This window comes from Rhinolophus hipposideros (assembly GCF_964194185.1).
Source record: "Rhinolophus hipposideros genome assembly, chromosome: 21".
NCBI lineage: Eukaryota > Metazoa > Chordata > Mammalia > Chiroptera > Rhinolophidae > Rhinolophus > Rhinolophus hipposideros.
Genome location: NC_138067.1, coordinates 8,656,324 through 8,665,336, shown reverse-complemented (window position 1 = coordinate 8,665,336; position 9,013 = coordinate 8,656,324). Strand labels below are relative to the sequence as shown.

The 9,013-nt window shown below is 56.6% G+C and overlaps 1 protein-coding gene across 2 annotated transcripts; it reads right to left on the bottom strand.

The window, feature by feature from the left end:
- Positions 1 to 706: 706 nt before the first annotated feature.
- On the bottom strand, positions 707 to 7,358 carry IRX6 (iroquois homeobox 6). 2 transcript variants are annotated; one of them, XM_081032120.1, is made up of 6 exons: positions 6,101 to 7,358; positions 4,814 to 5,071; positions 4,001 to 4,110; positions 3,491 to 3,798; positions 2,127 to 2,723; positions 707 to 1,182 (listed from the first exon to the last, which is right to left on the bottom strand). In XM_081032120.1, the coding sequence occupies exons 1-6, from the start codon at positions 6,143 to 6,145 to the stop codon at positions 1,178 to 1,180; spliced, it is 1,323 nt and encodes a 440-aa protein (XP_080888246.1). In that variant the 5' UTR covers positions 6,146 to 7,358; the 3' UTR covers positions 707 to 1,177. The 2 variants fall into 2 exon arrangements, with proteins under 2 accessions (XP_080888246.1, XP_080888245.1); XM_081032119.1 differs by having other exon boundaries at positions 707 to 1,185; positions 6,101 to 6,526.
- Positions 7,359 to 9,013: the final 1,655 nt, after the last annotated feature.

The window sequence follows — 9,013 nt, the reverse complement described above, 5'->3', positions numbered from 1 at the left end:
CTTCCCGCACCCATCTGCTCCCGGCGAGGGCTGGGTCCCGGGTGCACCTCCCTCTTTCCCTGTGAGCGGCGGCGAACTCGTGGGCTGGCTGAAGCCAAAGCCACGAGGCCGGGGACCGAACTCAGGCGGTTCCTCCCCCCAGCCCCACTCCGGACACTGCTTCCCCAGGGGAGCAAAGCCCCCTTCCCCGACCGTCAGTTCCCATTGGTTGGCCTGTACCGGAAGTGTCCGCTGACACTCGATTACACCGAAAGGAGGCCCTGTGTCGCCTCCTATCGACGCGGCCCACTGTCAGGTTTCGCATTCTGTCCCGCCCGAGGAGCGCAGGGGTACCAGCAGCGGTGCCGAGGGACTGCCAAGACGCTCCCCCACGCCACTCCTCCTAACGAACTTAAAACCCAAGTATGAACTAAAACACAAATGTAGCTGTGAGACAAATATGCCGACAGCTTCCCGTAGTCCCGCACACACGAAGCAGCTGGGCGTCGGCCGGGCTCAGCCAGCTGGTTACACCGCAGTTTGGAGGGCTGAGCGGCAGGCGCCGCCTCCTTGGCTGTTACCTTGCCAGTTTCTCTCCCTGCTGTGAAAGGCACTGAGACATGCAGCCCACGCAGGTGTCCCCAGAGCCCCTAGCCTCACTCCATCCTCCCTCCCACCCAGACCTCTCCAAGCACCCCTGGCACAGATAGGCCACACAGCTTAGGTTGGGTTTGATTATTTTTAAGGACACAAGAAGTGGGAAGGGGAAGAAGACGAATGTCTTCTGGTCCTTGGAGGCCAGGTCAGAGCAGAAGTGACAAAGTGAGGGATGGTGGGTGAGCAGGGGAGGGAGCAGCTTCAGACCCTGAATCCAGAGGAGGGAGGGAGACATGGTATACCGAGTGGGTGCGCTGGGCAGACTCCCCACCCAGCCTTCCCGCTTGGCTTTCCCCCAAGGTGCCCTGTGCCGCCTCCTCTGGGATCTGACCAGAGGCACGTCTGCCCGCCACTCCCAGCTCTGCGTGCAAGGAGGGCCTGTAGGAGGGTTTCCGTGTGTCTGTTTGTTTCTTAGGCGAAGTGAGATTCCCCCAGTTCCTGGCGAGGTTTCCCAGCTTCTTAGCGTGGAGGTGAATTCCAATAGTAGGGCTAATTTCCAAGAGTCTTCGCAAATTGCAAATTGCAAATCGCAGCTATTGCGCTAACCTGCTGAGAGAGGAAAGGTTGATTAAAACCCGAAGGCCACTGGTGGTGATTCCTAGGAAATCGGAGGTCAGTGGTGGCTCATCCGAAGGGAATCAAAGGTCTAGAAGCAATTTGCTTGCTAGAGGTAACATTTGGACCCGGTTATGTGTAAATTCAAATAACAATGTAACCCAATTTTCTAAGCCAGTAGCTAATCCTGAGAGAAATTACTACAAAGAACAGAATCTGGCAGTAATTGCTGAAGGCTGCCAAAGGCTTGGAGAATGTCCCTTTGTGGGGTGAAATTCCCTTCCACCAGGCACAGCCAGAGAACCACCCAGGGGCTGGAGACACTGATTGACAGTCACACCCAGCTTGATGTTGAAATTTTGGGGGTGGATAGTCTCCAGGGACAGCACCTGGGCTACACTTCCCAGCCATCAGCCATCGTGGTGGGCCAGAGGGCTGTACGTTGACTTAAGCATTGGCCTTAAAACAATTGTACGTGTCTGGACCTGCCCCCCACACGTCTCCGAAAGCCCTGTGCCTGCCCAGCCCAAGCAAGCCCTTGGTACAAGCACAGCAGGGGGCAGCTGCCCTCCTCTGAAAGGAAGGCAGGGGACAAAGGCACCTGTGCCCGAGGGTCATGATGGTGCCCATCTTGTACATTTGACGAAACACTGGACATGAGTGCAGAGATCTCGGTTGCCCATCATTTCAATGACTTTCTTAGTGATCCTAGATAAGTTATTGTCTCACTCTGAACTTATTATTTGACTTCTTAATAAGGAGGAACTAGAAATACTACCTCTAAGCTTCCATTTCAAAGAGTGCTGTGGGACAATCTCGCACCAGGTCTGAACCTGGGCGTGCCCGAGAGGCAGAGAGGGTGTGCAATGGCTGGGCAGCTCGGTGGGCAGGTGTCTTTTGGACAGACACTCCCAGCACCGTTGGGGGCCCACTACCTTCTGCTCCGGACGGGTACTGGCACTGCACTGCAGGCTCCCTCCGCCTCGGGCACTGCGGCGCACAGTTCAGGGGCAGCCCCTGCAGGGCAAACGTGGGGTTTCCAAAGGCTTTGGCTATGCGGGAAGACTCCTCACACGCGGAGTCTCTGGGGACCGCGGGTCGCCTGCCAGGGCCTGAAGGCTGTCGGGAAATGAGATGGCACTCCGGACTTCGTGGCTTGGGCGGGGTGGAAGGTGCACCTTCCCCAGCGCTGGCTGCCGCCGCAGTGTGCGCCAGAGACCAAATGCGCGGTTTCTCACTGCCTGGGTAGTGCATGGTCAATGTGGGGGCCCCTGGCTCCGCCGGGAAGTATTCAGCTTCTGCGGATCCCCGAGGCTCATTGAATGAGAAGCGGGACTCCGCCAGGCCGCAGTCCCTGCGCTCCAGACGGGCCCCTCGAGCGGCTGACAGCGACTGCGCGTCCTCAGGGAACTCAGCCAGCCTGTCCGTAGCTGCGACCGCTGTCTCTTCCTCAGCCTCCTCCTCCTCCTCCTCCTCCTCTTCCTCCAGGTCACTCAAACGCAGCCCCCGGGCTTCCTGGCCAGTAGCAATGTCTGCAGGAAATCAGGAGCAAGTGAGAAAAGCCCCCGGCCCCCAGGGAAATCTGCTGGAGTGCCTACCCCTGAGAAGCTTTTAGCAAGATGCGCCCTGCACTCAGGGCATTCACCAGGCTGGCCACACCACCTCTTACTCTTGTCCCCAGGGCCGGTGGCAGCCCCTTCCTGGGAAGGATTCCCATCCCAGCCTTGCCCTCACCCCTTGGAAAACTCCTCCTCTTCATGCACCCCCAGGCCAAGGAAACCAACACTTTGTGTTGCCCCAAGACCTGGATTCAGCTTCTCAACCATATAAAAGCAAGGGGACAGTTTGGACCCAATTTTCACAACCACGGGTGGCTGGTGTGTATTATTTAATTCAGCAAATATTTACCGAGTGTCTGCTATGTGCCAGACATTTGTAGGCACAAATTTAGGGACTATAGCAGTGAATAAAACACCTTCTAGTGCAGGTGACATTCTTGAGGGGGTCATAGTGATAAGTATGGGGGAAGAAATAAAATGAGATGACAATAGAGAATAACTGGGACTCTCCATTGGCTTGGGTGGCCAGGGAAGGTTTTCAGAGAGGACACTTCAAAGTTGGGAAGAGGCTAGGTCAGTAGGAAATTCCTGGCAGAGGGAACCGTGCAGGCAAAGGCCCTAAGGCATTTAGGGAATGCCTTCCATAAAAGCTAAGCCACAGGGTGGCTTCGGAAATCCAATCAAACTCCTTGATGGCTGGAAACACCCATGTCAGGTGGGGTGGTAAACATTTTTGGTACCTTTGGTGTCACCGTTTAGGCAGCCCTGCGTTTCCTCTGCTCCACCCTCCACCTTCCTCTCCTCCCCGCCTTTGTTCTTGGGCGCCCAGGTCATCTTGTTCTCCTTCTTGAGGCGCCGGCGCGCGTTGGCGAACCAGGTGGACACCTGGGTGAGGGTCATCTTGGTGATAATGGCCAGCATGATCTTCTCGCCCTTGGTGGGGTAGGGGTTCTTGCGGTGCTCGTTGAGCCAGGCTTTCAGGGTGCTGGTGGTCTCTCGCGTGGCGTTCTTCCGGCGCCCAGCGCCACTCAACTCCACAGCTCCATACCTGTGGGGAGAACCAGGCTCACAGTTCTGGGGCTGGGAGCCTGAGGCGGCAGGCAGGAGGCAGTCTGCGGCCTGCAAGTGAGCTTCTGCTTTTCTCCCTCCTTGCTCACCCCCCTCCCCCTGCTCTGTCCAGACCAGCCCTATATTGGCAGGGGAGAGGGAAGGACTTCCGATGCCAGCCACCGATGTGGCCCACATCTTACCGGTCGTAGTGGTACTGCCCCAGAGTCGGCTCATAGGGATAATAGGCTCCTGGTTGCGCCAGGCCAGGTGTAAAATTTCCTGTAGCCTCCTTGAATTCATACTGTGGATTCTGGTGGGGGAGGAAGAAAGAATTCAGGACTACTTACATTTGGGGAGAAAAGGAAGGAGGGTAGTTGTTAAGGGTATAAACTCTGAAGTCAAGTCTGGTTCATATCCCCTGGACCCCCACTTGTACTGGCTGTGTGACCTTGCGCACAGTTGTTAACCACTGTATGCCTCAGTGTCCCCTTGGTAAATGAGGATAACAATAGTACCTAAAGGTTAATGAAGGAGAGCGTTTGGCCGAATTCCTGGTGTAGAATAAGCAGGTAGTTAAATATGAGCTGTTATTATTACTGTTACTATTTGTGTCTCCCCCAGCCCTCCTTCCCACCAGTTGGGGAACTTCCCTGCCTTACTCTCCATCCAGAGCTATTACCTGCCCCTTGTATCTCAGTGACTTTGGGTTCGGTATTCACGTCTGCGCCTCAATTTCCTCGTGTGTAAATTGAGAAAGTGACGACTTGCCTACCTCACACAATTAATAGAAGTGCAAATATTTTCTAAACAGTATGGAGTTCTGCAGACTGTAAAATGGTGTAAAGATGTATTTTTTCCTTATACACAATCCTAACCATTGCCTTTACTCGGAGTTGTGCGTCCTTCCTAGATTTTCCCTGGAGACGTCACGGTGGACTTCACCCGGCTGCCGCTCCTGCCCCCAGGCTGGGTGGGTTCGGTTCACAGACCCAGGCCCCACCCGGCGTACTCACCAGCGCCCCGTACAGCGCGGGAGGCTCCGGGCTGTAGGGCAGGTACCCGGGGTAGCTCTGGGAAGCTGCAGCGGCCGCGTAGGGGGCTCCATAGATGCCCAAGGCCGCGCCCAGCTCTGGCCGCGCAGTGCCCAACAGCCGGCTATCGTAGGGTGCGCAGCAGAGAGCGGCCGCCGGGGTGGAGCCTGGGGCCACATCTGGGACCGAGCGCGGGGCGGATTCGCAGCAAGTGGCGCTTGAACTTGCAGACACCAGAAACTACGGGGGCGAGAGAGGGGGCACCGGAGGTCAGAGACCGGCGCCTGAGGCTGGCGGGAGCCAGCGCCGTAACTGCCCAATCTCTCCTTCATTCAACATTAACTAAATGCCACTGTGTGCTGAGCATTCTGCGGAGCACGGGAACGGGAATTCTGAGAATAATTCCAAACTGCAATTTATCCAAACGGCCCTTATAGATACTCCTAAGCGGTTGCTAGGGCTCCAGAGTCCCAGAGGGTTCAGGCAATGGGAAGGTTCTGAAACCCGAATTACAGAAGCTAAATTTCTCGGGTTCCCTCGCAGACCCCCTCCCCCCCACCTTCCCCATATCCCACAGGATATCACAAAGGCAGAGCTACAAGTTGGCCTTAGAGATCACCATTACGTCTCACACTGACTCCCATTCTATAGATAGGGAATGGGAACCAGAGAGTGTGCAGACTTGTCCAAGACCACAAAGCGGGTCAGAGGTCGGGCTGGGAGTAGAGCCCAGGAAAAGAACACCCTGCACTCTGGGGAAAGACAGGAGAACAGTGAGTGGTAGGTGTCCCCAGAATTTCCCCAGGAAACCCTTGTCATTGCACAACACCCACACTGGTCTGGAACCAGAAGCAGAGAGTTTGGACCGACCCAAGGAAGGGGGAGGATAAGCACAGAAGTTAACTACCAACAACAGAAAAACGCTCTGGACTGGAAGTCTTTTTTTCTGAGACTTTCCGGACCACCTCGGATATCTGTACAAAAAGAGGCCTGTCTGGAAGTTCTCTGAGACCCAAACCACCTCTCTGAGGGCCTGCCCAGAGTGCCTAAGTTTCAGGTCACCCAATTTTCCAGCTTGTACTGGGGGAGTCAAACATTCTCAGCTAGTGGCTGGGGATGTCAGAGTGGACTGTGGTACATTACCCTGGTCCTTGCTCCCTCTGGCTTCCCGGGAGACTCCTGCGAGAGGAGGGCGCACAGGGGCCGGAGCGTGCACTGGGCATCCCCTCCGCCCACTATGTCCCCATCCTCCACGGAGGCGCCTCTTACCTGGGAAGCGCTGCCGTACGGGTGTCCAAAGTGCGGGAAAGACATGGTGGCTGTCACCGGCTCGCCTCCCTCTTCTCTTGCTTGTTCCCGCTTCGGTCCCTTGTATCTGCGCCTCCAGCCGTGTGCCGCCTGGGTTCCTCACACGGCTGCGGGTGCCCAGCGCGGGGTCCTCCGCCCGCTCGGCGCGACTGGAGGCAGAGCCGAGGGCAGCCTCGCTGCCGAGCCCTGCGCTCCAGAAGGCGCTCCACCGGCCGGCGTGGTCCGGAAGACAGAAGAGCCCATGGATGGGCAGGGGAAGGGAGAGGATGCGGGTTCCCAAAGGCGCGCGGTGGCGAGGCAAGGTGAGGCGCGGCGCGGGGGCTGTGCGGCTCCTGAGGTGTCCTAGTCCAAGGTGGCCAGAGGCTCAATGTGACGTCACGGTAATCCCAGGTCGCCAGCCGGGCCCCCGGGCCCTGGGGCCCCGGGCCACCAAACGTGCCAAATGCAGCCAGCCCGTGCGCGCCCGCGCACTCTCACCCACACTCACACTTGTTCTGGGAGGTTTGTGCAGCTGGAGAGGAATGTCAAAGACCCTGACCCTCTCTGCTTGACGCCGGATCCTACCCCTTTTTGCTTTACACTCACGCGCGCGCGCATACAATCTCTCCAAATTACCCGGGAGAAGTAGGAGAAACGCCTCCCTCTGCGCCACGCAGGCCCGGGGCGCAGCGCACTTATCTCCTCCCTGAGGCCCTAGGAGGAGAGAAGCAACCCAGGCGGCGAATACAAATGAGAGAGACAGAGAGACAGAGAGACAGAGAGACAGAGAGAGAGAGAGACAGAGAGAGAGAGAGAGAGAGAGAGAGAGAGAGAGAGAGAGAGAGAGAGAGAGAGAAGTGGGGGAGAAAGGCAGGAGGGAGAAGGAGGACGGGAGAGGAGAGAAATGAGGAGTCTAAGTGAACAGAGGTGGGCGGGGGATGGGAGGGAACTGGGGTGGGTGAAGGCTGGGCGGAGGTTGCACCACCGGCAGGTGGAGAAGAGCAGAAGCTCCGGGGAGCAGCTTCCAGCCCAGCTTCCCCGCCCCTCCGCTGCAGGAAAGTTTGTTCGCGCCAGAGGCCCCGCGCTGGGCGGCGTCGGTGAATCCCACTGGCCCGCCTGTCTTTGTCTTCGGGGACATGGCTCCCCGCCGCAGTCTCCCCAAGACTAGATAGATTCAGGCTCTCCAAGCTCTGGCCTTTGCCAGGGCCTTGACCTCCGGGCGTTGCAGCGGTCTGGCCCTGGAATGGACCACACAGCGCCCCCTCGAGGCCAGGGTGCAGGTCCCCTGGGAGTCTACCTGGACACGCGCCACGTCTGACCTTGGGCATCTACAGTGGGCGGGCTTAGCCCCCGGGCTACCTCGTAGGAAGGCGAGGTCTGGCTGCCTCTCGCACACCGCCTGCTGTGTCCACCCAGAGCGGGCACCCGCAGGAAGGCGCCGGGGCCGAGCTGCAGCCTCTGCGCTCCGCTGGGGGTGGCGCTGGCGAGCCGCGCTTCAGCGGCCTATTCTCCGCGCTCCGCCGGGACGCCTGCCTGGGCCCAGGGTCTGACCAGACCCTTCTGCATCCCAGGGGTTTTCAAGGGGGCACTGATGGGCGGAGGCGCTCGTTGGAGCCGGGAAGAGGGCTGCGTCCTTTATGCCTGCTCCCCGGATAAGCAGCTCCGGTTTGCGAGCACGGAAGACGCCGCACTCCGGAAGGCTCAACCCGCAGGCCTGGAGCCTCTCCCTGCGTCTTCCCGGGGTTAAAAGGCCCGACCAGCCTGGTGCGGGTGAAGTGTTGGGCAGGTGCTGCAGGAAGGAGAGTGGAACTCGCTTTCCGATTTTCAGGCCAGCAACCCTGGCAAGCCTCGCCCTTCACTCACGGGGTGACCGCACTTTACAGTTTACATAACGCTCTCCCAATTCCTCACCGCACTTCCACGGAGTAATCAGAGGCGTTGGTCCAAGGGCCCAGTTTGATTTTCTAGTTGAAACACAAGCACATGTGGACCTGAAGTTAGGGACAGCCCAGGTCTCTGCGCTGGATCCTTGAGAGGCATGGAAGGAGCTCAGGGAAATGACAAGGTCTGGGGCCCTGACCCAAGACGCCTAGCCTCTGAGTTTGCCTTTGGCATTTTACAGAGCGGTCTGGTAGGCCCGGATGCCAGCGACCTCTTTAGAACGACATCTCCAGCTTCTTTTTTCTTTTCACAGATTCTGCAAAACGCGCTGGGCGCTTAAAGAAGCCGCAAACCGCAGACGGCTCGCCTGAGATTCACAGGAGGACGAACTCCATTCTAAATACTAACAAACCCAGCGAGGGTTCCTGGCTGTGATGCTGAGGGTCGTTACCTTGCAGACACCTTGGAGTTCATCCGGGGTAACTCCTACTTAGAAAAAGAATTATAGTTGTCGCCAGATTGATTTAGTGATAAAAATTCACCCTAATAGATAGATCCCTTGATTTTTCAAAATGCACTTTGGAGCTATGCATTTGCAGCTCGGATACATCTAAGCTATTTTTTTTTTAAAGTAAGAATTGGAGAGAATTTATTAAATTAGTCCCTTGGGGAAGATTACCGCTAATTAATTAATTGCAAACATTTCCAGAGGGAAGGTATGTCAATTGTAAAGTAATAAAATTAGATAGTTGAAATCCTTACTCAGCAACTTTGATTGCCCATTCGTTCCTAAGCAGATTTTTTTTTTTTTTTTTTTTTTTATGACAGAAAAATGGGGATGGTGGTGGAGAAAAAGCATTAGTTCTGTCCCCTGGCGATCTGGTTGCAAAGGAGAAACTACCACATAGAATGTATTGATTTTTAGCTGATTTATAAGACCTCTGTGCTATCAATGCGTGTGCAGGGCCTGCAGGCCTCCCTCTCCTCTTTGCTCTCTAGGATTAGAGAAAAGCA